Raw genomic sequence first — 26,345 nt, forward strand, 5'->3', positions numbered from 1 at the left:
TCATAGGTAAGAGGGGAAGAAGGTGAGCTCAGCCCGGCCGCCGCGTTACAGACCTCACCCAGCCAGGCTGTACCAAAACCAGAGTTTAATGCGCTCGCGCAACGCGGAATTGGATCAAACGGGATCCCAGCAGAGCAACTGGGCAGCAGCCACCCCGCCTGCTCTTGGAGTCAGGCAGAGCCGAGCGAATCCCGGGAGGCTTTTCCCATCACTTCCACTCTGGGCTTCATTTCTGGGCAAGGGGAGGAAGAGGAGAAAATTAATTCACTGGGCAATCACAAACTGGGCTCTTGGGCTTTGTCCGCCGGCGTGCGACTAGCCCGAGAGCCAGTTGTGCTAGCCCTGCAGTTGCCATGCCAACGAGGATGCGAAATACATCTCAAGCTGGGTTTGCTTTTTTTTTTTTTTCCCTTTTTCCCCTATAGCAACTCCTGCCCACACGTGGGCTCACGGTAGCATCGTGTCCCGGCTGCCAGAACCCGTCCCTGGCTGTAAATGGAGCCAGTGACCTCCCCAAAAAACCTTCACGTTTTAGGGCTGCGGTGGATGGATCTGGCCTCGCCCCCAGGGTGGGATCTGGCGGCACGGAAGCCAAGAGGAAAAGCGAAGAGAAGTTTTCTCTACAGAAAAAGCCTACCTAGGGTCCCGCCGTTGGAGAGTGGCGCATCGCCGTCGGCCTCGGGGTTACAAATGCGGTGTTTGGGCTTGGCGGTCTCCAGGCCGGCCAGCAGCGTCATGAAGTCGACGACAGTATCTATGTCCTGCTCGCTGGCGGCGGCTTCCCTCAAGGCGTTCACGGCGTTGAGGCGGCCGAAGGAGGTCAGCTCGGAGATGTTGGCCCGGAGGAAGAGGAGGATGACGTTGAGGTCGTTGACGGGGCAGGTGAGCATCTTGCGGCTGAGGAGGTCGAAGGCGGGCAGCATCTCGTAGATGGCGAGCAGCCCCTTGTCCCACTGGCAGAGCTGCAGGGCGTTGTAGATGACGACGGGTACAAGGAGGATGTAGACGCCGCCAACCGAGAGGCTGGTGAGCTGGAAGACAGAGAAGACGACCAGCTTGCAGGGGATGAATAGAGGGACGTGGGGCTCCGCCTGGAGCAGCCCCATTTTGATGGAGCAGCTGAATTCATCCTGGAAGAAGATGTTGAGGTGGAGGAAGACCAAGTAGAGGCAGGTGGCAGCCAAGAACAAGAGCAGGAGCAGGTTCCTCAGGATGTAGATGAAGGCCAGGGAGTGGGTGTGCTGCTTGCAGGTGAGGTAGCGCTCCAGCAAGGGGAACTCAAAGTACCTCTCCCGGCGGGCCCTGGGGACAGAGGGGACACAGCGGGGACTTAGAACCACCCCTCCCCACAAACAGTCGCTTCACCGCAGCCCGGCCTGAACGCAGTTGCAGCCACAACACCACGCCTCGGGTGAGCAGCTGAGTCTGCCCGGCGGCCTCACCTCTCGTATTCCTCCCAGAATTGCTCCGGCTCGGCGCTGGCCTGCTGGACCTTCCTCATGTGCTGCACCAGGCGCACGGAGCGGTTGTAGGATTTGTCCAGCTCGTCGATGATGAAGAGGAGGTCGGAGTGGAGGGCGGGGACGGCCGCGTAACGCCACAGCAGGTAGGGCAGGTACATGAGCACCGCCACCACCAGCAGCGAGTAGGGAAAGACCTGGGTGAAGGAGATGAGCGGGCGCTGAGCAGTTGGGGTGGGACCTGAGGGCACCCAGACGTCAGCCTGACCCCGTACCTTGAGAGCCCAGAGGGACTTGGTGACGGTGTGTCCCTCGGCGTCGAAACCGTGGTGGAGGAGGGAGTCCCAGCAAGCAATGTCGACATAGGCGGACTGCTTCCCCGTGAAGTTGGTGGGAGAGAAGCAGCTGATCTGCGAGCCTGGGGCGAGGAAAAAAGGGCAAAGCTCGGCCACAGATGTCGGGCGAGCACGAGCTCTGCAGCCAGGTGCTGACACGTTACGGGAGGGCGATTACATCCAAGGCATCGCTTTGATTTAAAAAAAGCCTTTTTCACAGTCATTGCGTAGTTGTCCTTCCCCACCGCTGTGTTTTCCGGTGAGGACTTTTCCATGGCTTCCCGAACACAAACCCCTTTGAGCACAGCCACGAGTACACGGCAGGGGAATTACAGACTGCCCAGAAACCGGGGCCAAACCAAATCCCCGGGGGCAGCGGCCAAAGCCAGATTTAGCCCGAGGTCGCAATGCGCTTTCAGTGCAGCCCTCTGTGCTGCCCTCGCAAACCCCGGCGAGACATGTCCCCTGCGCCGCCCTGCCAGCACCCTTCTCCTCCTCGGAAGCAACCCTGCGGCACCCAAAGGTGCTGGGGGCAAAGCAGCTGAGGCAGGGCATCGATTCACCGCTGCTCCTGGCGTTTAGCACGGCTGTAGCCAGGCTTTCCCAGGGACCGATAACCCATCAAAACCAATCAATAAATATCCTCCAGAAAGAAGAGTTCCTGAACCAGCATTTCCAGGCTGCCTCACCTCAGATTGCGACCGCGCCGGTGCAAACACAAGGGTTTTGCAGCGCTAGCCGAACGGCAGTTACCCGCAACCCAAACACCTCTGCTGCAAAAGCCACGACTCACCAGCAGAGAACTCCCGGGCGAAAGCCAGCGAGACGAGGAAAAGGGGCAACCCCACGGTGACAAGCTTCAGCAGGCGATCGCTCGGCAGCTCCAACCGCAGGCCCTTGGCTCGGGAACCACCGGGATCCGGGAGGAGCGCATCAGAGAGCATGTACTCAGCGGCTGTGTGCGAGAGGGACATTTTTCTGTCGAGGAAGAGGAGACGACGGTGACCGCTGCTGCTGCTGCCGCTGCCCGGGGGCTCTGGTGTCGTCTAAGGCATGCCTGGCTCGAGGAGCGACTTTGTAGGGCTGAAAGAATCACTCGCCAAACGCCTCATACCGTGCGGCTGTAAATGACAGCTTAGACGGCACGTTAAATTGACTCATAATTACAAGGGGAAGCCTTTTCCCAAATAGCATGCCCCAAAATAGAAAAAAAACGAAACAAAAAACAACATCGCAGCCGCGGCACTGGGCTGGGAAGGCGGCGTTCCTCCCCAGCCACAGCCGCTCCCCGGCTCCTCGTGGTTTTACGTCCCTCTCTCATCAGCAGATGTATTTCGGGCGGCGCCTTTGAGGGGCGTGGGGCTTCCCAGCTATTTTCACCTTGTGCGAGGAGCTGGGAGGCAAGGGACAGGGACCGAAAAGCCCCCAGCCAGGTACAGGGCGGCCCCGTACAAAGAGCCCTTTCCAGCACCCAAACCAGCCACAAACCCCCCTCCAGGGGCTGGAGAAAGTCCTGGTGCCCAGCCCCAAGCTTTTGGGGACAGGCCAGAACGCTGGCGGCTGCGATTCTGAGGCCGCGGTTCCCCAGTTTTTTCAGTCTCTCCCCTCACCGCCATATCGGGGCACGGGGGAAGGAACCGGGCCTCAAGGCAAGCTCACGAAGGAGAGGGATCAAGAAAGAAACAAGGGGGAAATGGGAAGAGGCGTTGGGATAGAAAAGTTTCTCCCAGCAGCAGCCAGAGCGCAGAAACCCACGCTGACGCTGCTGGCAGCACGGAGAGAGGGAGTCCCGGAGCCACTCGGCCAAGCCAAGTGGAGAAACTCCCCACACAGTCTCTCAGCACAGCGAAAAAAAGAACCAAAACAAACCCCACAGCCATTGCCAAATCACACTTTGCCAAATCACAGCGGCAGGATAGGAGGGAGAGACGGCCAAACACCTCTGGAGGGACAAGCAACGGCCCTCAAAGCGGCAGGGAATGCACCCTGGTGCCCTCAAACCTGCCCAGCGACCAAGATCCCCCCGGCCCGAGCACAGACTGACACGCAACCCTTCGCCTCGGCACGATCCACATCTTTTATTGCTCAGTTCAAAACATGGACTGGGCAAAGCCCGGTTTCCAGCCAGCCAAACAAGAGGCCCTGCAGTGCGTCCAGCCACATTTCTGCACCATATCAGGGCAAGAACCACAGGCAAGTACCTGGTTTGAAGCCAACAACACCAGTACCGATGCAAAAGGTCGCTGGCAAGCGGCTGAGACCGTAGACTTCATCACACCGCTGGTTCCGAGGCAGACACTGCCACAGAGCGGCCAGACCCAGCGCTACCACATGCTGGAGACGTGCAGATAAGACGGTACTGCTCCCGTCCTGCCTTGTTAGTCATCAGCGACATCCAGATCCAGTCTTTTCAGAGTCTTTTCGAAGAAGAGGGGCGGTTTGCAGACGAGGTCTATCCGCTCGCCCAGGGGCAGGGAGAGCCGGCGGGCATGGAGGTGGAGGGGGAGGTGGCGAGCCTTGCTCTGCTCCAGCTTCAGCCTCTTCAAGGTGATTTCAGGAAGCTTCTGTGGCAAGGACAGAAAAGGTCTCCTTCCACAACCCCATCTCTTGAAAATCCCGGCCCAGGGGGAGCTGGGGGCACAAAGGGGCTGCCTGGCCCTGGATCCGGCTCTGGCTGCTCCCCCCTACGCAGGAACTGCCTTACCTGGGGCGCCAGCTTGCTCCAGTGCGAATATTTGTGATCCCCCAGGATGGGGCAGCCCAACCCATAGGCCAGGTGAACCCGGATCTGGTGCTTCACCCCTGAGGAGGGACGGGAAAGGGCAGAAAGGTGACAACCAGCTGTGCCAGGCCACGGCTCCCACCCGCCCCCCTCAGTGCCGGATAATCCCGGCAGCAAACCATCGCCCCGAAGTGGCTTGTTCCCAGAGCCTTGTCCCAGAAAAGGATTTCAGTTGCGTCTGATGATGAATTGCCATTTCCAGTGCCGCTTTTGGCCGCAGAGCTGCGCAGAAAGCGCAGCCAACACGACCCCGGGGTGGCCGGCCGCAGGCCTCACCCGTGATAGGCTGGAGCTCCAGCAGAGAGCAGGCGGAAGAACGAGCCAGAAGGCGGTATCGCGTCACAGCACTTTCGGCGTTGCGATTCTTCCGGATTTTCACCACCTTTCCGTCCTCCGGAGACAGGCGGTAATTGGGGGCCAGCGTCATCTGAACGCAGCAAGAGGGGTGAGGTGAATGGCGGGAAGAGCGGGAGGGGGGTGTTGGGGAGGGCACAAGGCTGGAACGGTGGCCAAGAGGACGCGCGGCTTCACCTTGTAGTGCGACTGGTGGCTCCGCACCTCCTTCTCCACGATGGGGATCTCCACAACACCCTCAACGGGGTCGGGGTCCCCCAGGCTAATGGCCCTGGGGAGAGAAACCAGAGGTCTGTGGGGTGTCGCTCCAGCAGGAAGGGAACCCTCCCCTCACCCCCTCTCCCCGCAACCCAGCCCCGTAAAAAGAGGCTTGAGGGAAGATAAGCAAACACCCACCATTTCCATGAAGCCCCACGTTCCCGCATCCTGTCCCTCTGCCCCTTCTTCAAAGCCCACAGGCTCTTCAAAGCTGCTTCTCCACCCAAACCTTTCCTACCAGTAGATCTTCTCCACCTGACGAGTTTTGAAGAGAAGCCGGATCCTCTCCGCTGCCTCCTTGCTGCGCGCCAGCACCATCACGCCCGTGGTCTCTTTGTCCAGCCGGTGACAGAGGTGGAGCGGTTCGGCTTTCATGTTCTCCAACATCTTGGCCAAAATTGGCAGCACGTCAGTGATACAATTCTTGATCCCGGGGCCGCCTGCATAACCCACAAGGCCAGGCAATCAGGAGAGACGGTCACCTCCCCTGAATGCCTTAAATCGCCCCCAAAACACGAGAGGAAGGCGGTGAGCTAAAGGTGACAAACTCCCTGAGAAGGAAAACCTTGGCGACAGAGGTTTTCCTCCGCGCCACGCAACCATTTCCAATTGGCGCGGCCGGCCTTTCCTCACCGTGCACGGGAAGGCCGTAGGGTTTGTTGATCACCACGATCTCCTCGTTTTGGTAGACGGTCGCTTGCTTGAGCACTTTGGCCAGGACGTTGGGGTGAACCTGCTGCAGCCGCCTGCTGAGCGCGGCCAGCTCCCGGAGCCGCCCCCGCGCCGGGTCTCTGGGGGCCTGGGCAGAGAAGGAAACGCCGCTGGGCGCGGGGCGAGGTTTGCCCACCCGCAAACCCCCGCTCCAGGGTGGAAAAACTCTCGGGCCCCACGGCAAGGCCTGCCCGCTCCCGCCGCCGCCACCGGTTGCCGGCTCCCAGGCCCGGGCAGGACCCCGCTCCCCCGGTGCACGCCGGGAGTTGTAGGCTCGGCCGCGCTCACCTCTCGCTGTTTTTTCTTCTTCTCTTCCTCGCTCCTCCGCAGCCTCTCCGCCAGATCCTGGGCCCGCAGCTCCGCCGCCCGCCTGTTGCCGCCTGCGGCAGCGCGCACCGCCCGGCCCAGCCCCGCGGCGAACCGCCCCGACCCGCCGCTCGCCGCCGCCATCTTCTTTCTTCCTTTCCTTTCCTCCCCCTTCCGGCCAGGCGGGAGGCGGGACTTCAGCCCCGCCCGTCCAATCGGAAAAGGAGGCCAGACGAGCGACACCCTCGCCGCCCAATGGCGCACGGTTCCGCCCCCGCCCTGTTGTTTAAACGCCGGCGACGGTTGGCAGCGGGTAACGGCAGCGGCGGGAGGACGGGAGCAGCCGGGGCCCTCTCAGGTACGGGGGATGTGCGGGCCTCGAGGGGAGGCCGAGCGGGTGGGTGGGCAGGCTGGCCGGCCCTGGCTGCCTCAGCCCAGTGCGGACCAGTATGGGCAAGCACAGACCAGCAACCCGCCACCCCACCGCGAAACGCAGGGCTCTGAGCACCCCCCATCCCATCCCATCCAGGCCAGGACACAGCAGCACTCCACAGGATTTCTTGAAATTTATAAAAATAATGCTAGAAAATTGACTATATATATTTTTTTTCAATAAAAAAGAAAAGCCAAGCGGCGAGCTGGCCACCTCCTGCCACGGGGACCGGTCACTGTCCCTCGGCGTCCACGCAGACCCGCTTGGGGGGCTGCTCCACAGGGCTGCTGCCGCCCAGGCCTTTGCTGTGGTGGCTCCTCTTGGTCTCGGGGGGCTGCTCGGCTCCGTCCTCCCCCAGGCCCCGGGGGGTTTCAATGCGACCCCTTCGCACAAAATGGCGGATGCGAGCCTCCAGCCCTTCGCACTTGGGGCGGGCCAGTAAAGGCTTGTAGCTGCGGGCTTTGACGCCTTCCACGAAGCCACTGACCTGGCTGTGAAGCGGGGGCTTCGTCTCTCCCCAGAGCACTGTCATGCTGTTCCCTGGGCCTGGGATACAATTGAAAAAAACAACACTGGTTTAAATCTATTAAATTACCTCTTTCCTCTTTTTTTCCCCCATTTTTTAAAAACTGGTTAGTCCCCATCCCAAGGTACTGGCACAACAGAATCCCTTACTTTTTACGGGAGCAGCATCTAACCCTCGTAACATGCTTCGTAGCACTTGAGTTTTGACTGCCTGGTTGGCCCAGAGCTGCTGTAGGTGTGTAACGTTGAATTCCTGCACTTCGCGGTCGTAGAGCCACTGAAGGTTTTCGAATTCACAGTCGTACAGGACGAGCGGAAACTCCACTGCCATGCTAGGGAGAAGGAGAGAAGGCGTTACCTGTTGCTGTGACAAAAAAGGCTTGCACAACAGCTCATCGTCCCATCCTTTCTGCCAAAAATAGGCCTGGCTTTTACACAACTCCTTTTTCTGATAAAACCTGAATTGGTTTTAACCAAATACTGAGGTTAAAAGCTTGCCCAAGTGCAAGAAAAACAGGATCCTTACAGGTACCTCCCACAGAGGCCCCTTTGATTGCCAGCAGTGCTTTGCACGCAGCTCAGGAGGTTTTTCCCCTCGAGCTCTCCATACCTGTACTGTGGTTTTCGGGGGTTCTTCTCCACATCCAGCAGCTCATCGATGATCTCCGGCTTCTCCATCTTCTGCCCAATGAGGAAGAGGACAGCCATCATGCAGCGGACTTGGTGATACAGGAACGCCTGTCCTGTCACTTCAAACTGGCACAGGCGGAAGGGATCCTGCAGCCCCGTCTCTCCTCCCTCCACCCATGTCACTCTGGCGCTGAGGATTGTTCTCTGGAAGGTGACCACCCCGTTGGCGACATCCATTTTACACAGGTTACGGAAATCGTGGGTCCCCACGTATCTCTGGGCTGCGGCATCCATGAGGGCCACGTCCAGGTCGGCGCAGGGGAAGAAGTAGCGGTAGGTCCTTCTGAGGCAGCTGAACCTGGCGCTGAAATCGGGCTCCACAGGGGCCCAGGCCAGCACCCGGATGTCAGGTGGGAGCACCCTGTTCAGAATGTGGGTGTAGCGTAGCTCCTCCTCCCCATCGATTTTGCCTCCCAAGTCACCCTCGTGGCCATTTAGCTTCTTCTCCTCTGACAGGCTGGAGCGGAGATCTAGGGAAATCACCTGGGAAAGGAGGAAAGCCAGGATTAGATGGCAGATGGGCGTATTCGGCGCCTCGAGCCAAGTCTTCCTACACTGCTGTGAAATAAATGCAGGATCTCCTACGGATGAAGGTGTCTTAAACCAGGCGATCTTACCCCTCCTTCCCGCGGGTAAAGCTGCAAGCGCCTCTGCTGTGCTTCCCAGCAGATGCTATGGATTCCTTTAATAACACATAGAAAGCTGCAGGCTGCCTACGTAGCATGGTCTCAAAACGGCTTCAACTTTAGTCACTGTTTTTAGGATATAATGTGCTTTTTTTGCTTTTTTTTTGTTTGGTTTTTTTTTTTTTGGAGGTGATGACTTAAACCCAGTAACAGCCCAGCTGCCTGGGAACCCTGCTGTGAGAAAAAGCTAATTAACACTTTAAATGGTGTGAGAAAAGGCTGCCCCTGCCCTTATTTTCATGAGTGGCTCATCTTGTGAAGGAGAGCTGACCACCTCCTCCAAACCGCAACCACCCCAGAGAGGCAAAAACCCAAGCCAGCTCCTGCTTCCCGAGCCGGGAAGGAAGGAGAGACGGGCCCGACAGCGAAGCCGTGGTGGTGCAGGAAGGGCTGCGCGCCCTCCTCGACGGCTCAGCCCGCCCGGTGGCTCCGTGCCCACCGAGCGGGGCCGGCTGGCTCCGCTCCCTCCAGCTCCCACTCCCACGCTCCCTTCCGCTAGCTGCAGCTCTCCTCAGACCCTTCTGTGCAGCAATTCAGCTGCCTGACTCCGCAGGAAGCCAGCCAATTCTTTATTTTTTTTTTTTAGTGGGATTAGCAAGTTAAATCAGCTGAGAGGGCTCTGCCAAACAGGAAGAACAAGTGTGGCTGTAGAGGAAGGGGCAGCTCCCCTTCTTTTTGGCAGCTGCTTTGGGGAAGCTGCAGCCTAAAATGCATTTCATCCTCTCAAAACAGGCTCCTGGGAAAAAAAAAACTAGCACTAATAAGGAAAAATGCTATCACTAATATGGAAAAAAAACCCCAGCACTAACAGGGAAAAGCTAGCACTAATATGGAAAAAAAGAAATTACTAACAAACACTTGCAGGGTCTAAAGTCATCGTTCCACATGCGGGAAGCCATCAGCAGGCTCGCTTTCAGATTCAAAAGATTTTAAAAACACCCAAATCCGACCTGCGCTCTCTCGGCTCATCACTGTGAGACAGTAATCCCACTGGATCTCCATCCCTCACTGGAATCCCGGGGAGGATCCTGACCTGTCCGAAGGCACTGACTCCTTTGTCGGTCCGCCCGCAGCGGTGGTAGTTGGAGGTCTGTCTGTCGTCTACCAGCCGCGTCTTCTTCAGGGCTTCGAAGAGTTTCTCCTCGATGGTGTTGCCGGTGTTCTCCTGGCTGGCAAAGCCCTGGTAGCCCCAGCCCAGGTAGGCGATCCTCAGTGCCACGTGTCTGCGGCCGTGGGCGCCAAAATCGAACGGCCGTTGCTGGCGCTTCTTGCCTTTCCCGGGGGCCAGAGGAGCCTCCCTTCGCCCACCACCTTCCTTCTCCTCTCGGAGCTTCTCCTGCAGCCGCTTCACCTCCTCTTCCAGCTCCTGCACCCTCCTCAGGAGCCGCTCTCCATCGGTAACCGTGCTGCCCTCGGCCATAGCCACTGCCTCGGAGCCTGAGGGTCTGTAGAGAAAGAAGGAAACCGGGAGGTTTGCATTTTTGTGTGGCTTTTATTACACCTCGAGTCTTGCTCTGTAAAATAATTCTTACCCACAGAATAATTCTTTATTTTTTAACTGCTCAGTGTTCCTAGCACAGCACGGGAAGGGGGCTTAGCTTGGACAGCTTCATCATGCTCAAGTCTCTCTTATTATTATTTTTTTTCTTTCCACTTTTTAATCACTCCTCTTCCCCCAGCCGCCGCCGCACAGCGGGATCCGCTCCGTTGTCCCAGGCGCGGCAGCAGCACGTTCCCCGCTAGCCTTTTCCTATCCGCGCGGAGCCGTCACGCAGCCCTTTTCCATTTTCGCACCGCGCTCAGCCAGCATCAACACTTTCAGACAGCCTGCTAATGCCTGCCACTCATCTCGCCGTGCCATCTGCTCCAACATTTTGTAATGGCATGATTAAAACTTGCTGCTTTTTTTTTTGCCTTTTTTTTTTTTTTTTCCCCCCCCCAAAGCTGCTTTGCGGTGTAAAGATTCCCTAAACCTCTGTCCTGAGTGGAAATGGCGCCCGGATCCCTTTTCACAGCAGGTTTTGAGGTTTACTGTAACCAGACTCACACTGGGCTACGACAGCCAACACTTAAACACACCACACCGAGCCTCTTCCTCCTCTCTGGAAGTAAAATACCCTCTTGGCTCTCCCTAGATTAAATCGTCACCGGATACCGTAGTTTTTAAAAGCATAATTCCACGGAGAAAATCATTAATACCTCTGCCTGGCACTTACAAAGCCCTGTGTTTGCCCACCATCCCGTTAGCACTTAAGGTAATTAATTTTTGCCTAGTTTTTCAAGCAGGAGTTTCAGGGTTGCATCAGAGGGGGCTTCGGGGCTTTACAGCCACGCTGCATTTAAATTTGCTGTAGGGAAAGAGTCTGATGGACTGCAGCCTCAGTCGACGCCCAAAGAGCTGGGAGTCAGAGCACCCTTTGTCTTTAGCCAGCTCGAATGTGCTGCAAAAAACAATTAACTGTTTGGTTTTTTTCAGAATCCACGCAGTTTGGAAATCATGGAGGAGACGACGGGACCAGGCAGGTACAGGTGGGCCGCTCCGGACGACGAGGAGCAGCTGGCAGCTGCGCCGGCCCTCAGCCGGCTGAACGCCCCGCAGGGAGGCAGCCAGGAGCGGGCACGGCCCCGTGCCGATCCCTACGCCACGGCATCCCTCGATTTGGGGGTGCGGCCGGCCCTTCCTCCGTTTTCTGAGGAACGGAGGGGCACCAGGAGGTTGGTAATGAAAAGGAAGGTGCTGAGGCGCAGACCTGACGGAGGAGTGGAGGTCTCCGATGAGTCGGTTGGCAGCGAGGCGGAGAGCGACGCTGAGGTTTGGAGCCTGGGGCAGAAAACGCTTCATCTGAGGACCAGCGCAGAAAACAGCATCTCTGAGGGGGAAATAGAGACCAGCAGCAGCTCCCTCGACGAATCCCCTCGCCGGTGGCCCCGTGGGGACAGTCCCTCCTTCCTCCTCGAGGAGTTCGGGAGCCGGAGCTCTCCTGCGTCTCAGTACACCGCTGCGGTGGGACAACCCAAGTCCTTCATTCCTCCGCGGTTCGAGCCGCTGGGCCGTAACCGGGGCAAAACCGACCGGGTGGCCAAATATTTCGAATATAAACGAGAATGGGAAAAATTCTCGATCCCTGGGGAAGATCAGCGACAAGAACTGCGCTGGGCCATCCGGGAGCAGATGCTCTGCAGGCCTGAGCTCCCCAGCAAACCGCAGCGCCTCTATGTCCCCAACTCCTACGCAGTGCCGACCGAAAAAAAGAGAGCTGCCCTGCGCTGGGAGGTGCGCTGGGACCTGGCCAACGGCCTCCTCCCCAGAAAAAACACCTCCTCCTAAAGCCCCGCTCCACACCGAACCACGTCTTAACTGCACACAGGCTGCTCTCCTGACTACCTTTCCTTCTCAAAAGTCCTGGATAATCTGGGAAAATCCCCTTTTTGCACTTCTAGGTGGGTTAATTCTGGGGTAAAACTCTACCCAGCGCCTCGGAAAAACCTTCCCTACCGCTCACGCAAAGCGGCTCTCCGAGTCAAGGCTGGAAAGCCACGCAGCCTGTGAGACTTTTCAAATATCAGGAGAAGACAGACTATAACGAGCTGGGCCGTTTTGGGGACGGAGTCGCCCCTGGGTTGCCGAGTGAGCTATCAAGGCGGTTTTATTTACGGCGTCTCGGCAGTCTGCTCCTTCAATAAAGCGTGCGGAGAGCTTTGTTACAGCCCTGTGCGTTAATGAGAAACGGCTCCGGAACTCAACCAGCGCCTGCTCTCCCAGACCTGTCCCCGCACCACCAAACTCCCGGCGCCCCTCGCCCTTTTTTACCTCATTTTTAAAACAAATGAGCTTTAGGACAAAGTGGTGATGATAATCATTTCCCCCCCAGGTATGGGGACGGGCTGACAAAGTGGCAGCTCTTGCGCGGGAAAAGGCCGTGCAGCCGCGGCGGGGAGAGCGGCTGGGGAGCCCTGCGGAAAAGGTCCCCGAAACCCCACCCTGGAGAAGGGTGCGGGAAGGAGGTGAGCACAGGGGGGACCCTGGAATGAGGGGGGACTCACCCCTGCTGCCACCCCACGTTGTGGGGAGGGGTCTGGCCCCCCAGGGACCTCGCAGGGCTGGGGGGATTCCTGGCTCTCCAGCACCCTGCGGACCCCCCACGCCCCTCAGAGACCCCCCCAAAACCCTCTGGGGGGCAGTACCACCTCCCTACAGGGTCCTTATTCCCCCAGCCCCACGGGGATCAGTGCTGGCACCCTACAGGGTCCCTGTCCTCAGCACCCCAAGGACCCCCTGAAACCCTAAAGGGGGTTGTCTGCTTCCCCCAGCACCCCAGAGACCCCCCCAAAACCCCACGGGGACCAGCGCTGGCACCCTACAGAGTCTCTGTCTGCAGCAGGGGACCCTCCCCTCCCCTCCCCGCAGGATCCCTGCCCCGCAGCACCCCAGAGAGCCCCCGAAACCTGACGGGGGGGTCCCTGCCCCCCAGCACCCCGGGGATCCCCCTAAAACTCTATGAGGGGGTCTCTGCCTCGCCTCGGCTCCCCTCAAGCCCCAGGGGGCACAGCGCCGGCACCCCGCCCCCCCCGCCCGCCGGGACCCCCCGCACCCTTCTACCTGCGGGGCCGGGGCCGCCGTGCTGCCGGTACCGGTGCCCCGGAAGCGCCCGCCCCATCCGGTTCCCCCGCCTCCGGGAGCCGCGGTCCGCCCGCCCGCCAGGGGGCGCCCCCCCCCCCCCATGAATATTGACGGGGCGGGCGCCATGGCGGAGGCGGGGGACAACCGGTACCGGCCCGGCCCTTCCTGGGGATTCACCGCCGTCCCCGCCTCCGTGCCGACCGGTAACAGCCGCCGGGATCCCTGTCGTCAGGAGCCGGGGTAAGGGGGGGCCTCGGCCGCAAAGCGCCCCGCTTCCCCCGGCTCTCCTCCCTCAGGGGGCCGCGGCGATGAGGAGGAGGAGGAGGAGGAAGGCGACAGAGGTGAGTCCCTGCGCCTCGGAGCGCGGCCCTTGGGTCCTCGATCGCTAATTAATCGCTAACTAACCACCAGATACTCCTGAGACCGCTCTTGGCACTGTCTGGGGTCCCTACGAGACGGGGCGGCCGGACACCCCTGCATTTGCAGGAGCGGGGGCAGAGAGGGGAAAAACATCTCATAAAAAGTCATCGTTATTATTATTTTAACCGTTCTCTGCCTTTTTCCAGCAAACTCGGCGGAAATCTCCCTGCTGAACAAGCTGATCCGCACGTCCCTCGTGGAGTCCAGCCACCGCGTGGAGATCCTGCAGCGGGACCCCAGCTCCCCGCTCTTCTCCGTCAAAACCTTCGAGGAGCTGCCCCTGTGAGTCGCCAGCGGCCTCCCCAACACGTCGTCGTTTGTCAAACGGGCCCTTTCTGACCTTTTTCTTCCTTGTTCTGCAGGAAGAAGGAGCTCCTGAAGGGGATTTACATCATGGGTTTCAACAGGCCGTCCAAAATCCAGGAGACAGCCCTGCCCATCATGCTGGCGTATCCGTGAGTAGCGACACCGGGCGGCTGAGCTCCGGCTCCCGGGCGGGACGTCGAGCCGAGGACGCCCGACCCTTTCGCCTCGCTAAGCAGCCTTTGCCTTGCAGGCCCCAAAATCTGATTGCCCAAAGCCAGTCAGGGACAGGGAAAACGGCAGCTTTTGTCTTGGCCATGCTGAGCAGAGTCAGTGCCGCCGAGAAACACCCGCAGGTAACGCAGGAGAGGGAAAGCTGGCGCAGGAGGGGTTTGCCCAAGCTCTCCAGACACTGTGCTGGGGGCAGAGCTCTGGTTTTTGTTCCCGTCTCTGGTTTTTGTCCCTGCCTCGTGATTTTCCGCTGCTGGAAGGGGGACGATAAACCCCCGGGTACCGTCACAGCAGCAGCAGCAGATAGGACAGAAAGGGTGGTGCTGGCTAAATGGAAGTACTTTTTTTTTTTTTTTTTTCCCTTGGTAGCAGCAGATCAAGCCAGGCTTTAGCTATCCTGGAATTTAAATTCGGGAAGGCAGCTGCTGGTTTTCTGGCAGGTTAAACGCCCTAGTCCCCTCTCTGCGTGCAGAATCAGCTTTGCGAGCTGGTTTCCGCCGTTTAAACTCTCTCGTCTCAAGCGTTTAAAACTGTGCGCAGAGACGACCTGCACTGCTCTTCAGGAGAGCAATTTCCCCCCTCAAAAACAGCGACAGCGACTCCTTCCTGCGCGGTGTAGCCTGTCCCAGGAGCGCCGTCAGCTTTTCAGTGTGGCGTTTCTCGTGCGACGGCTCTCTCCTCTCTCCCCCAAGTGCCTCTGTCTGGCTCCCACCTACGAGCTGGCCCTGCAGATCGGCTGCGTCATTGAGACGATCGGGCGGTTTTGCACCGACATCAAGGTTACCTACGCTGTCCGGGGAAACAAGGGTGAGTCCGTGCTGCCGAGTGAGCTAGCGGGAGTGTTAAGTGGGGGCAGGGATCCTCTCCCAGAGCCTTGAGCTACCACAGAGCTCCGTGAAGGTCCGTAAAATAGTGTCTGTGTTCCCTTCTCCTGCTAAGGAGTCTTTTTTTTTTTAATTTTTTTTATGATTGCTGGTTGGTTCCAGGCTCCCTCCTTCCCACCTGGGGCTGCTTTTCTGCAAGCATCAGCCCTGCTTGCAGTTTTAATCTCAAGCCCTGCTTTGCGATGACGCCCTCAAAGGCCAGAATCGTGAGATAACCCAAGGAAAAAGGTGCTGGAGCAGTGGAAACGCATCGTGTTTGGAGGCGGCCGGCTGCCATTTTCCCCCCACCTCCTCTCGCAGTTCTGCAGGGCGCAGCGGTGGAGGAGCAGATTGTCATCGGGACGCCGGGGACGATGCTGGACTGGTGTTTCAAACGCAGAGTCATAGACCTGAAAAAGATCAGCTTGTTTGTGCTGGACGAAGCCGACATCATGATCGACACGCAGGGCCTCTCCTGTCAGAGCATTCGCATTCAGAGGTGAGCATTCCTGATGGCGGCCGTCCCGCTTCTTTGGGGATTTTTCCCCCCTCTCTTTGCTTGGCTTTGAGGGAATCAGTCGCCAACGAGCCGAACTGGCAGCAAGAGCGAGCGTCCCTGTGATGTCGATGGGGCAGCGGGGAAACGCGAGTCCAGGGATCCGGCTTCTGTAAAACCGCGTCTGTGGGAGACGCAGGAAAACTTTATCTCGCTTGCCTTTCCTTGCAGCCATTACAGCCCTCGGGTTGGGGTCCCTTTCTGTTGAAGGCCACACAAAATCACTTTAATTACCTTTTTTTCTTTTTTTTTTTTCTTTTTTATCCTTCTACTGAGTGCATCTGGGCACCAGGCTGCTCTCCTGGACTGACGAGTCCTTTTTCTCCCCTGCAGGGCTTTACCCAAAAGCTGCCAGATGCTGCTCTTCTCCGCCACCTTCAAGGAAACCGTGCGGGCTTTTGCCGTGCAGATCGTCTCCAACCCCATCGTGATAAAGCTGCGCGAGGAAGAGCTCACCCTGAGCAACATCCGGCAGTACTTCTTCGTGTGCAGGAGCCAGGAGGAGAAGTACAGAGCCCTCTGCAACATCTACGGCAGCATCACCATTGGCCAGGCTATGATCTTCTGCAAGGTGATTTGCCATCAGCGACACCAAAAATGGGTTATTCTGCGGCGGGGGGCGGGGGGGGCTCCGCAAAGTGAAGGGGCGGGCGCCAGGCAGGGGTGGGGGACGTGTCTCTGGCAATTGAAAGAACAAAGGCAGCCTTGAAAAGCTCTGGGACCACTCTGCCTGGCTTCCGCAGCCACCAGCGCACGGAAAACACGCTTGGTGTTGCGCTGCCTGTCCTAACATGAGGCTTTTTGCTCATCCGCCTCGGTTTTGCCTGATTTTTGAGGGGTTAACGAGCCCCTCGAAAGGAGCAGGGCACTCGGGGAAGGAGGGGAAAAAGCATCGGTGAAGGCTGGGCTGGGAGCGAGCTGCCGCGAAGCCTCAGGCCGCCTCTTCCCCGCGCGCCCAGACTCGTCGGAGCGCAGACTGGCTGGCAGGGGCGATGAGCCGCGATGGGCACCGCGTGGCCATCCTGACGGCAGAGCTGACGGTCAGCCAGCGAGCCGACGTCATCCAGCGCTTCCGTGACGGGAAGGAGAAGGTCCTCATCGCCACCAACGTCTGCGCCAGAGGTATCCCTGGGAAAACCCGCGCGCCCTTTGCTCTTCCCACGGCGTGAAACGCGCTTCCCGGCCTCTGGTTCTTCTGGTGGCCTCCAGCAGCAGATCCTCTGCGGTCTGCGGGGCGAGCTGATCCACAGGGATCTCTCCCTTTTTTTTTTTTTTTTTTTTTTTTTTTCCTTTTTCCCCAGGGATTGATGTGGAGCAGGTCACCATTGTGGTGAATTTCAACCTCCCCATCAATCAGAAGAGCGAGCCGGATTTCGAAACCTACCTGCACCGCATCGGGCGAGCGGGACGCTTCGGGAAGAGGGGCATCGCCTTCAGCATGGTGGAAAGCCAGGACGTGCGGCTCGTGCAGATGATAGAGGAGCGTTTCCGTGAGTATCCGCGCGTATCCGCCTCTCCAGGAGCCTGGTTTGGGACCGGCGATCCCCTTCCGGCTCATTTCCCATCTCCAAGTGGATTCTGTTGGGCTGCTCTTCTCCCCGAGGCTCTCCCCCCAAGCAACAGGTGCAGCTTTCAGCCCTTTGCCCCTTTAGGGTTGATTACTTTATTTTATTTTATTTTATATTATTATTATTTTTTTCCTAGCAGTCGGATTTTCAGAGAAAACTAGGAGGTTGTGCGGGACTCGGTGTGAATCGATTGTCACTCCTAAACGTCACGAGGATTTTCACAGGATTTCCACGATCCTTTGGCTGCACCGGTGGCTTTTCAGATCCCGGTGCTTTCCCTGTGATTTTTTTAGGGAAAAGAAAGTTCTCGAAACCTTTCCGCAGGCAGAAAAACCACCTCCCTTCCTCAGCTTGGTCCTCAGAGCTGCTGAGCAGCTTGTCCTTTAAACTTAACCAAACGAGCCCGCTCGAACACCCGGCAGAGAAGGCACGAGCCAGATAGTCCGTAGAATTTTTTCTTTTTTAATTTTTTTTTTTTTTCCCAAGCAGCGGAAGCATCAGGACAACTGCACTGAGCAGCTTTAATAACCACCCGGTGCATGTGTCCCATGAAACCAAAGGCGCCCAGCGTGAGATTTCCACGGGATGAAAATCCCAGCGGATGAACCCCCGAGCGACCTGACTTGGGCTTTTTAACGCCGGATAACGAACCTGCCCCGTCCCGCATCCCTTTGGAGGTGGGAGCAGAGAGCGGGAACGTGTCCCACAAACCTTGCTCGACTTGCTGCTTCTCGCTTGGGCCGCCCCTTGGTTCCTTGCCCTTCATCCACCTGATGCCGCGCTTTCTCCCAAATTTATCTGACGATTGCTAAAGGACGCAGAGCGGAGATCCCACCCCGCGTGCGCTGGCTCAGCGGGTTGGCTGGGCTCTGGTTTTTCCCCGCTTGTACCAAACACGGACAATTTTTATTTCTCTTTTTTTTCCTTCCTACAGGGACCAGGATCAAGCAGCTGGACCCAAATGACATGGACGAGCTTGAGAAGCTTGAAAACTGAGTGAGGAGCGGGGACACGCTCCCCCGGATCCGAGTTTTGGTTGAAAACAGAAGGAAAAGTTACAGGGGGGAAAAAATTCTCCCTTTTCTCGTAAACTTCTAAAGCTGTTGCGTTGAGTTGCGATGTTTTAGGAAAAGACGAGGTGGGGGAACCCCCAGCCTCAGTAATTGTCCTGGTTTTGGGACAGCGTTCCTGGTTTTGGGACAGCGTTCCTGGTTTTGGGACAGCGTTCCTTGTTTTCTCTCTGAGGTTTTCATAGCCGTGATTTCATGGGGCTCGAGGAATCCCCTGAGGGTTTAACACGGGGTAACTCTCCTCAAAAATGGGTCTAGGGGCACTCGCAGGGGTCAGAAAACGGGTAAATTCTGGTAACCAGCCCCAAAAATCTGCCTGTCTCCAGGCAAACCTGCTTCCTGCCACCAAACTTAAAAAAAAAAAAAAGTCAGGAGAAAGGAGCCAGTTGTTTAAAAAATAAACGAAACGGCCAGCGCCCTCGTCTCGCTAGATGGCAGCAGGCGTGCAGCGCCGCCGCCCCGATCCCCTTTGGATCCAGAACCCGAGCATTTGGGGTCACGGCGTTGGCGGGGTGAGAGGCTGGACCCCCGGGGGCTGCGTCGGCCCCACAGCGCTCATCGCCGGATCTCTAATAAAATGGAATTATTTATAATTACCAGCGTGGTGTGGCTCCTCCTTGGCCAAGGTCCCTGGGAATTTATCCCTTGCTGTACTTGCGGGGCGGTTGATCGTGTTCTGTTCCGTCAGTGGTGACGGCGCGGCCGTTTGCCGGGGCTCGCCTCGGCTTTTTGAATTTCTTTCCCAAACCCGTCCTGCTTGGGCAGAAACCCGCGCCCACGGCGCCTGGCAGCGACTGGAGGGGGGGAGCGAAGCCTTCCCCTGACGCTACACCCCCAAGACGTCTTTGTTAATGCGTAATCTTTTTATTGAGGACTCGCTGTATTTCCCCCCCCGCTCCCCCCCACCCTGTGTTATCAGCACCCTGAGCTGCTTCCCTGCCCTGAGGAAGCTCCTGCATCCCCACATCCTCCCCAGGAAGGGTGCTGGCCCATGGGGGACGGGGGGGAACCAACCAAAAAAGCCACCCCAAGATTTCGGGATAATTTTGTATAAATGCCCTGTTTTGAGGGGAATTCCAGCTGCTGGGCACCTCCTGAGCTTGATTTTTTTTCTCCGGCTGGACAGCGACATTGAGGTCGGGATGCAATGGGATCCTCTGTGTGTGTCCCCCACCATCTGCACCCCAAAAATCCTCCCGCGGGGCTGCTCCCGCATCGCGTTACAGCGCTGCCGCCCCCCATGAATGTTTGATGGGCTGGGGCGCGGCGCAGAGCGGGAGATGAAATATCAAACCCCGCTCGCCAACCGGCTTCCCCGGTGCCCAGACCCTGCGTTTTCGATCAAGGTGGGGGTTGGCAACTCCTTTTCCCCTCCTTTAGCCAAAAAAAAATTAAAAAAAAAAAAAAAATTGGGGGTGGAGTAACAGGAATAAATTCCCCCGCCCCCCGTGGGGGGAAGGAGGTGATGCTGCCACTCCTGAAATGAGTGTGCCCATCCTCAGCCCTGAGATTGCAGGGGCTGAGACGGGTAGCGGTGTTGGGTTCTCTCCCCGCCTCCACCAGTTTATAAATAATTAACGGTTAATCAGGGCTGGGCTTAATTACCCAGGGGTAACCGGAGAGGAGGTCGGGGCGGAGAGCGCAGCCCTGCTTCGCCGGGGGAGCTCAGCGCTGGACATGGCGCCATGGAGCGCGGCCGGGCACCACCGCATCGGAGCGGAGCGTGGATCCTCTGCCTGCTGCCGGCATTGGTGGGGGGTGAGCAGAGACCTCATCCCCCCCTCCCAAAATTTTCCCCACAGGGCCGAGTGGAGACCTGGCCAACTCGCTGCACCTCCCGGGCAGGGCAGCCGCTGGCGGCCGGCGAGGCGACTTACGAGGAGCGCCGGGTGACGGGCATCCAGGGCCGGGCGGTGGAGCTGAGCTGCGGGCCGGCGGCGGCAGCGGCACCACCTGCGGTGGTCTTCTGGAGCTTCGCGGGGGGCTCGGGGCCGCCGCGGGCCGTGGCGGTGGGCTCGGGCCTGGAGGTGGCGGTGGCCCCCGGCGCGGGGATGCTGGGCAGGGTGACCCTGCGCAACGGGACGCTGGAGCTGCGGGAGCTGCGGGCAGGGGCCCAGGGCCGCTTCCTCTGCCAGGGGCTCTTCCCGGAGCGCGGGCGGCTCCGCGTGGGCTACGCCGCCGTCCTCCTGCGCGTCCTGGGTAAGCTACCGGCCCCTCTCCTCCCTGGGGTAGCCCACTAGCCGCGGAGCAGCTGGCCGCGCTTTGCTCGGGCTTGCGGTGAAGCACCCCCTCGCCCAGTAACCAACAGATTCTTCCACTGGCCAACGTAGCATATTGCTGGCCAGTGAAGCAACCCAGTAGCCAATGATGGGCCTTGCTAGTCAACAAAACATGCCACTAGCCAACGTAGAGCCTTACTAGCCAAGATCGCACCCCACTAGTCAATGAACCATATCACTAACCAGTGCAGAGCCTCACTAGCCAACGCAGTGGCCCACTAGCCAATGTAGCATGGCACTAGCCAGCAAAGCACCCCGCTTGCCAATGTGGTGACTCACTAGCCAACATGGCACCCCACTGGCCAACATAGCTCACTACTAGCCAACACAGCACCCCACTAATGAACAAAGTGCCCTGTAAGCCAAAACAGAGCCCCACTAGCCAGCAAAGCACCCCAGTAGCCAATGAATTCCTCTGCCTCCAGCCGACGTAATGCCCCATTAGCCAACGCAGCATCCCACTAGCCATCCCCATCTCCTTGCCCTGGCCAACCCAGCATCCCACTAGCCCATAACCGCTCTCATTAGCCCACACACGGCCACCCTAGCTAGTCCCCGCGCCCACAGCCAGGACACCCCCTCGCTGGCCCATAGATGTCCTCGCTAGCCATCCCGCTAGCTGCTACAGCCCGTCACTAGCCAATATGTGGTCTGGGCTGGCAAGACGATTCCAGGGTGGGACTGGAGGGATCTGGGGGCTCCTGGCAGCTTTGGGAGGGGCCTCTCACGGCCGGGTGCCCCCAGTGCCCGTCTCCAAGCCCTTCGTGCGGCCAACGGCGGCGGCGGCGGCGGAGGGGACGGCGGTGACCCTGATGTGCGCCGTGCGGGAGGGGACGGAGCCGCTGAGCTTCTCCTGGCAGCACCGGGAACCCCGGGGGGGTCCCCCCATGCCCCCCGCGGGGCTGGGGGGCTCCGGGGCAGAGCTCCGCCTGACGCCCGCCAACCGCAGCCACGCCGGCTGGTATGCCTGCACCGCGCGCAACGAGGTCAACAACCACACCAGCGAGCCCGTCTACCTGGACATCGTCTGTGAGTGCCCCGCGGCGGGACAGGGCGCGGGGGCTGCCCCAGGCTGGGGGCCTCGGGCTGGGGACACCACCGGGGCATGGCCACAGCCACCAGGATGCCTCCATGGCCACCAACAAGCAGGCTGTCAGCATGACGCATCCATAGCCACCATGGCACCTCCATGGCCACCATGACATGGCCAGGGCCACCAAGCACCCTGCCTCCATGGTACGGCCATGGCTACTATGGTACTTCCATGGCCACCATGATGGCCGTGGCCAACAAGCACGCTGCCACCGTGATGCCTCCATGGCCACCATGGCACACCCATGGCAACCATGCGCCATGCCACTAAGATGTGTCTGTGGCCACCATGGCCACTGTGCAGCTTGCCAGTACGATACAGCCACAGTCCACCACGGTACGGCCATGGCCACTGTGTGTCGTGTGACTGAGGTGCATCCATGGCCACCACGCACCTTGCTACCATGGTACCTCCACCACCAGCATGGTCTGTTGGTGGCCACCACACACCATGGCACAGCCATGGCCACCTCCGCAGCCACCACGGTGCCTCCGTGGCCACCACAGTACCTCCAAGGCCACCACGCACCACGGCGCGTTCATGATCCCTTTCTAAGGAGGCTTCACAGCCTGGTTTCCCACCGGTGGGCTGAGGGAGCTGCGTCCCCTTGGCCCTGTGGCTAACGGTCCCCGTGTCACCGCAGATGGTCCCGACGAGCCGGCCATCAGCGTGGAGCCCTTCTCCCCCGAGCAGGGGGGTTTCTCGGCGGGCGAGAGGGAGGCCGTGGTGCTGAGCTGCCTGGCTCCCTCCAACCCCCCCAGCCGCTACGTCTGGCTGCACAACGGCTCCCAGGTCCACGTGGGCCAGACCTACGCCATCGCCGCCATCGCCCGCGCGCAGGCCGGCGCCTACACCTGCCTGGCCGAAAACACCCACCTGCAGGCCCGCACCCAGGCCACCATCGTCCTCACCGTCTACTGTAAGTAACCCCGGGGGGCGACCCGACGGACCGCCGCAGCTCCCGGTGAGGTGCGAGGGGAAATTTGGGGGGGCGGAGGCGGGGGGTCTCCCCCCAGCCCCACCCCAGCCCCCCCGTGGTCTCTGCAGATCCGCCGCCCGGCAGCCCCCGCTGCTCGGCCCTGGCCAGCGGTGACCAGCGGGACGTGGCCCTGCGCTGCCGCTGGCTGGGGGGGTTCCCGCTGGCACGGCTGCGCTGGGTGGGCCCTGGGCCCCCCGAGGAGGAGGAGGAGGAAGAGGGGGCGGCAGGGTCGAGTTTGTCCATGGCCACCAGCATCCAGCCAGGGGCGGCCACCAGGAACGGCAGCTCCTTCTCCTGCCTGGCCTCCCACCCCGCGCTGCCGCAGGGGGCTGCGTGCGGGACCACCCTCTGTGAGTGCGGACGGGTCCTGTCCCCCCCCCCAAATCCCTCCTGACCCCCCGTTTGGCACGGCAGAGCCATGGCGACCCCCGTGCCACAGCCACCCCAAGGCGACGCGGCCTTTGCCGGCGCCACCAGCAAGCCCAGTTTGCTCCAAAATGGGGGTCCTCACGGCACAGCTGGGGTGTCCTTTTTGGAGACGTCACCGTACCCCGCCCCGACGCCTCTCCATCCCGCAGGGGTCCCGGCCGGCGGTCCCTCCTGCGCGGCGGCGGCCACCAAGGGCGACGAGTACGTGATGCTGCGGTGCCGGTGGGAGGGGGGGACGCCGCCGGTCACCTTGCACTGGCGGGACGGCGAGGGCCGGGCGCTGGGCGACCCCTCGCCCTCCGTCGCCGTCCTGGTGCTGAGCGCCGACGGCGGCTTGCGGGGCCGGGATTTCGTCTGCGCGGCCGCTCACCCGCTGCGGGTCGCCGGCGCCGAGTGCCGCCTGCGGTTGGGTAAGCCAAATTCGGCCCCGGGTGCCCCCGCCGCACCGCGGGGGGGGGGTCACACGTCCTCAACTTCTCGCCCCACAGAGGTTCCCGAGCTGGAAGTGGAGAGGAGCGAGGTGGCGGTGCTGGAGGGTGGCGAGGCGCGGTTGGCGTGCCGGCGGCGTGGCGGCGGCGCCGACCTCGGTGCCACGGTGGCTTGGTTCGACCCCAGGCAGCGGGAGGTGACGCCGGGGGTGGCCAAGTTCCAGCTGGAGCGGGGAGAGGTGTGGGCCAACCTCACCGTGCGGGACGCCGAGTGGCCGGCGGACAGCGGGATTTACCGCTGTGCCGCGGCCAACGCCGTGGGCACCGCCAACCTCCCCGTCCGCCTGCGCGTGGACCGTGAGTCCCGGGAGGGGTGGGGGTCTGCAGAGCGCGCCCGAGGGGGGTTCAACCCCTTCCTGCCGGGCGCCGTCTCACCGCAGGGTACCCGGCCCCCCCGAACGTCACCATCAGCAAACTGCGCTACACGCGGGCGCGCACCGAGGTGCGGCTGGAGTGGCGGACGCAAGGCGCCGGCAACCTCACCGGCTTCGTGGTGCAGCGGCGCCAAGCCAAGAAACCCTCCCGGCGGGCGCCCGGTCCCTGGGAAACGGCTGCCGGCGACATCGAGCCCCACTCCCGCGATCGGCGTCTGGGGGGGCTGGACCCGGCGGTGGTCTACGCTTTCCGCGTTCTGGCCGTCAACCACCGGACGGCCGGGCACCCCTCCGAGGTGCAGACACCAGGTGACGTGGGCGGGGGACGCTGCTCCGTGCGGGCAGAGCAGGGTTTGAGTGGAGCAGGGCGACGTTTGCACCCTGGTGGAGCCGAGGAGCTGAGTGTGAGCAGTCATCAGTAGGTTTCAGAGTGAACAGGCACAGGCTGCCACCTTCCTCCGTCTTTCTGGGCTCTGCCGGTCCTCGCGCCGGGGGCGCCTGCCACGCTCCCTCCTCTCCCCCTGCGCGGCTGGCACAAGGGTGCCTCGTTTCCCTAATTACTCCCGGGGGGGGAACACAGGCTGACAGGGGGTACTCTCTTCCAGCCGAGCCCCCCTTCGAGGCCTACCCAGCGGTGATGGGGGCAGCGGTGGCGGGCATGCTGGTGGCCACCACAGCATCGCTCCTGGCTGTGCACTGCGTTGCTCGCCACCGGGACACCCTGCCACGTGAGTGCCGGCGGCTCGGGGAGCTCGGCCGGACCCCGGTCGCCTACCCCTCACGTCCGTCTGTCTGTCCCCAGGGCTGCACGACCTGCTCTTCCGCACGTGAGCGCCCAAACCCCCTCGCCCCATCGCTCCCGCACCCTGGCGCCAGTGACACCCCCATACGGCCCCCTGGCAGGGCCGGCCCCGGCGCCCAGGAGCCCGTCGGCACGCCCGAGGATGCCGAAACGGCTGCGAGCAGGGAGGACGGAGCAGAACCGGCCCCAGGAGACGCGGCTGCCCCCGGCACGGCGGCAGGTAACGGGGCGAGCCGAGGGCTGAGCCCCCCCCTCGGTGGCCTAGCACCCGGTGGCGTCACCGGGGGCTCTCCCACCCCCTCCAGAGCCGCTCTCGGCACCCCCGGACACCACGGACGACCCGCCGGTTAACGTCGCCATCACCGTGACAGCGACGCCGTGACCCCTCCGGCTTTTCCTCCGTTATTTCCCTTCCCTTCCCGTTTCCCGCGCCGCATGCCGCTCGTCCCGCTGCGTGAATAAAACCCAGAGGGGCTGGCGCGTCTCCCACGCCCCAGTTCCTCCTCAGCAGCTGCAAAAACCCCCGCCATACAGACCCGGCATGAAAACCCGCGGCCGGTGGTGCCGGGGTTGTTCCCGCTTTACGACATTTAAAAAGGCGCTGGGGGGAAGCGTGCGATTTTTCCCGGGGTGCGGCTGGCTTGCGGATGGGGAGGGAAAGCCTTTCTCACCCCAAAAAGCAGAGGGCCAGTGAAACTGTGACACAGCCCGGGCAGTAAGAGAGGCGGGAGGGCTCACCAGAAGCCTCGCAGGGGGTTTTACCCATTTTTAGGCACCGGGGAGAGGACAACTGGCTACAAAAAGCAGCAGAGATGAGCCCGCCCGCACCCGCTGAAAGCCCCTCCAGCTCAGCCTCGAGGCTTCAGTTACTTCTAGAGCTAAAATAAATATTTAGGCTAAAATAAATATTTTCTCACCGATGGGAGAAAAAAAAAAACAAAAAAATACCCAAGGGGCGAAGCTCTGCTCTCAGCCCAAGGGCTTGTGTCGACTGCGGTCCTGGCTGCCGTTTGGGGATTTCCGTCGGAAATCGGGGAAAGCCTTGCAGCAGGAAGGGAAAACCCAGCGAGGGTGAAGCGGCGCTCCGAGGAGCGGCCGGAGAAGGCTGGGTTTAGGAGAGGAGAGAGCTCTGCAGCGGCTCCAGGGTAGGTGGCAGTCGAAGCCCGTGGGTTTCGCGGTGCGAGGTCCAGAGAGGCTCAGAGCTGGGCAGCTCTGGCTGGCAGGACGCACAATCCTAAAAACAACGGCAAAAATAAAATTAGTGTATTTGTAAATAATACAATAAAAGGAAAAAAACCCCACCCCAACAGTGAAACCAGCCCACAGAGATGCTGCTACCAAAGCAAGACTGCAAGAGCAATGGAAGAGAAGTTGCTCCCCCAAAACGCTGCCGCTCGCAACGCGGCTCGCTGCACCTGCAGCGCCTCGGCTCCCCGAGGGCTCTGCGGCAGTTCCAGCCACGCCGGCAGCGCCTCCTCCCTTCCCAGCCCCGCGGCTGGTGTTGGCTGAAAAATAAAACTCTCGCTCCGGCTGCACACTCTGATGAAATTTGGAAAGGGAAAACACCACCCCTCCAAATCCTGCAGTTACCGCTGCAACACCGACACCGCACTGTGTCCGAGGGGCGGGTTTCCTGCAGCCGTGCGCGACCCGGCTCGTTCCAGAGGCGGCTCCAGCCAGCAGCGTTCCCCCAGCCCGCGGGGTTTAAAAGCGCAGCTGAACTGGATTT

General features: G+C 60.3%; 5 protein-coding genes across 12 annotated transcripts; 2 read left to right on the forward strand and 3 right to left on the reverse strand.

Annotated features, from left to right (window-relative positions):
- Positions 1-68: 68 nt before the first annotated feature.
- PANX3 (pannexin 3) lies at positions 69-4,122 on the reverse strand. Of its 2 annotated transcripts, XM_086766368.1 has the most exons (6): positions 3,997-4,047; positions 2,589-2,773; positions 1,736-1,878; positions 1,443-1,657; positions 638-1,302; positions 69-232 (listed from the first exon to the last, which is right to left on the reverse strand). In XM_086766368.1, exons 2-6 carry the CDS (start codon positions 2,767-2,769, stop codon positions 171-173), a joined length of 1,266 nt encoding a protein of 421 aa, XP_086622494.1. In that variant the 5' UTR covers positions 2,770-2,773; positions 3,997-4,047; the 3' UTR covers positions 69-170. The 2 variants fall into 2 exon arrangements, with proteins under 2 accessions (XP_086622494.1, XP_086622493.1); XM_086766367.1 differs by having other exon boundaries at positions 1,443-1,878; positions 2,589-2,750; positions 3,997-4,122.
- RPUSD4 (RNA pseudouridine synthase D4) lies at positions 3,854-6,350 on the reverse strand. Its single transcript, XM_086766370.1, has 7 exons — positions 6,189-6,350; positions 5,823-5,988; positions 5,428-5,629; positions 5,109-5,202; positions 4,854-5,004; positions 4,500-4,597; positions 3,854-4,359 (listed from the first exon to the last, which is right to left on the reverse strand). The coding sequence occupies exons 1-7, from the start codon at positions 6,348-6,350 to the stop codon at positions 4,174-4,176; spliced, it is 1,059 nt and encodes a 352-aa protein (XP_086622496.1). The 3' UTR covers positions 3,854-4,173.
- Positions 5,898-13,229, reverse strand: PUS3 (pseudouridine synthase 3). Of its 6 annotated transcripts, XM_086766361.1 has the most exons (7): positions 12,352-12,829; positions 11,291-11,410; positions 9,574-9,985; positions 7,775-8,337; positions 7,315-7,496; positions 6,853-7,185; positions 5,898-5,988 (listed from the first exon to the last, which is right to left on the reverse strand). In XM_086766361.1, exons 1-6 carry the CDS (start codon positions 12,354-12,356, stop codon positions 6,872-6,874), a joined length of 1,596 nt encoding a protein of 531 aa, XP_086622487.1. In that variant the 5' UTR covers positions 12,357-12,829; the 3' UTR covers positions 5,898-5,988; positions 6,853-6,871. The 6 variants fall into 6 exon arrangements, with proteins under 6 accessions (XP_086622487.1, XP_086622491.1, XP_086622488.1 ...); XM_086766365.1 differs by lacking the exons at positions 5,898-5,988; positions 12,352-12,829 and adding an exon at positions 13,141-13,156 and having other exon boundaries at positions 6,754-7,185; XM_086766362.1 differs by lacking the exon at positions 5,898-5,988 and having other exon boundaries at positions 6,754-7,185; positions 11,291-11,382.
- A 78-nt stretch (positions 13,230-13,307) lies between these two features.
- DDX25 (DEAD-box helicase 25) lies at positions 13,308-18,771 on the forward strand. Of its 2 annotated transcripts, XR_015261063.1 has the most exons (11): positions 13,308-13,502; positions 13,728-13,863; positions 13,944-14,036; positions 14,138-14,240; positions 14,808-14,922; positions 15,300-15,477; positions 15,868-16,105; positions 16,494-16,656; positions 16,836-17,024; positions 17,592-17,779; positions 18,037-18,771. XR_015261063.1 is itself a non-coding variant. In XM_086766369.1 (10 exons), exons 3-10 carry the CDS (start codon positions 13,975-13,977, stop codon positions 18,096-18,098), a joined length of 1,110 nt encoding a protein of 369 aa, XP_086622495.1. In that variant the 5' UTR covers positions 13,308-13,502; positions 13,728-13,863; positions 13,944-13,974; the 3' UTR covers positions 18,099-18,771. The 2 variants fall into 2 exon arrangements, 1 of the variants encoding a protein (XP_086622495.1); XM_086766369.1 differs by lacking the exon at positions 17,592-17,779.
- Positions 18,772-19,773: 1,002 nt separating this feature from the next.
- Positions 19,774-24,998, forward strand: VSIG10L2 (V-set and immunoglobulin domain containing 10 like 2). Its single transcript, XM_086766267.1, has 12 exons — positions 19,774-19,930; positions 20,018-20,371; positions 21,196-21,480; positions 22,188-22,463; positions 22,592-22,873; positions 23,102-23,362; positions 23,441-23,737; positions 23,821-24,123; positions 24,420-24,542; positions 24,617-24,641; positions 24,718-24,892; positions 24,924-24,998. The coding sequence occupies exons 1-12, from the start codon at positions 19,858-19,860 to the stop codon at positions 24,996-24,998; spliced, it is 2,529 nt and encodes an 842-aa protein (XP_086622393.1). The 5' UTR covers positions 19,774-19,857.
- The last annotated feature ends 1,347 nt before the right edge of the window (positions 24,999-26,345 follow it).

Source organism: Chlamydotis macqueenii, chromosome 24 (genome assembly GCF_036417535.1).
Source record: "Chlamydotis macqueenii isolate bChlMac1 chromosome 24, bChlMac1.mat, whole genome shotgun sequence".
Lineage (NCBI taxonomy): Eukaryota > Metazoa > Chordata > Aves > Otidiformes > Otididae > Chlamydotis > Chlamydotis macqueenii.

What these genes read in the sequence shown, in the direction of transcription:
- VSIG10L2 (XM_086766267.1), top strand. Translation starts at nt 19,858, where the DNA reads ATGGAGCGCGGCCGGGCACCACCGCATCGGAGCGGAGCGTGGATCCTC. An exon ending in CGAGTGCCGCCTGCGGTTGG is followed by an intron (nt 23,363 to 23,440) that starts GTAAGCCAAATT and finishes CTCGCCCCACAG; the next exon opens with AGGTTCCCGAGCTGGAAGTG. An exon ending in CTCCGAGGTGCAGACACCAG is followed by an intron (nt 24,124 to 24,419) that starts GTGACGTGGGCG and finishes ACTCTCTTCCAG; the next exon opens with CCGAGCCCCCCTTCGAGGCC.
- DDX25 (XM_086766369.1), top strand. Translation starts at nt 13,975, where the DNA reads ATGGGTTTCAACAGGCCGTCCAAAATCCAGGAGACAGCCCTGCCCATC. An exon ending in CCCATCATGCTGGCGTATCC is followed by an intron (nt 14,037 to 14,137) that starts GTGAGTAGCGAC and finishes TTTGCCTTGCAG; the next exon opens with GCCCCAAAATCTGATTGCCC. An exon ending in CGCTGTCCGGGGAAACAAGG is followed by an intron (nt 14,923 to 15,299) that starts GTGAGTCCGTGC and finishes CTCCTCTCGCAG; the next exon opens with TTCTGCAGGGCGCAGCGGTG.
- RPUSD4 (XM_086766370.1), bottom strand. Translation starts at nt 6,350, where the DNA reads ATGGCGGCGGCGAGCGGCGGGTCGGGGCGGTTCGCCGCGGGGCTGGGC. An exon ending in CTACGGCCTTCCCGTGCACG is followed by an intron (nt 5,630 to 5,822) that starts GTGAGGAAAGGC and finishes TGGGTTATGCAG; the next exon opens with GCGGCCCCGGGATCAAGAAT. An exon ending in GCCACCAGTCGCACTACAAG is followed by an intron (nt 5,005 to 5,108) that starts GTGAAGCCGCGC and finishes TGCTGCGTTCAG; the next exon opens with ATGACGCTGGCCCCCAATTA.
- PANX3 (XM_086766367.1), bottom strand. Translation starts at nt 2,739, where the DNA reads ATGCTCTCTGATGCGCTCCTCCCGGATCCCGGTGGTTCCCGAGCCAAG. An exon ending in CGCCCGGGAGTTCTCTGCTG is followed by an intron (nt 1,879 to 2,588) that starts GTGAGTCGTGGC and finishes TCCTCGCCCCAG; the next exon opens with GCTCGCAGATCAGCTGCTTC. An exon ending in TTCTGGGAGGAATACGAGAG is followed by an intron (nt 1,303 to 1,442) that starts GTGAGGCCGCCG and finishes CTCTGTCCCCAG; the next exon opens with GGCCCGCCGGGAGAGGTACT.
- PUS3 (XM_086766361.1), bottom strand. An exon ending in GAGTCAGTGCCTTCGGACAG is followed by an intron (nt 8,338 to 9,573) that starts GTCAGGATCCTC and finishes CTCCTTTCCCAG; the next exon opens with GTGATTTCCCTAGATCTCCG. An exon ending in AGATGCTGCTCCCGTAAAAA is followed by an intron (nt 7,186 to 7,314) that starts GTAAGGGATTCT and finishes ATTGTATCCCAG; the next exon opens with GCCCAGGGAACAGCATGACA.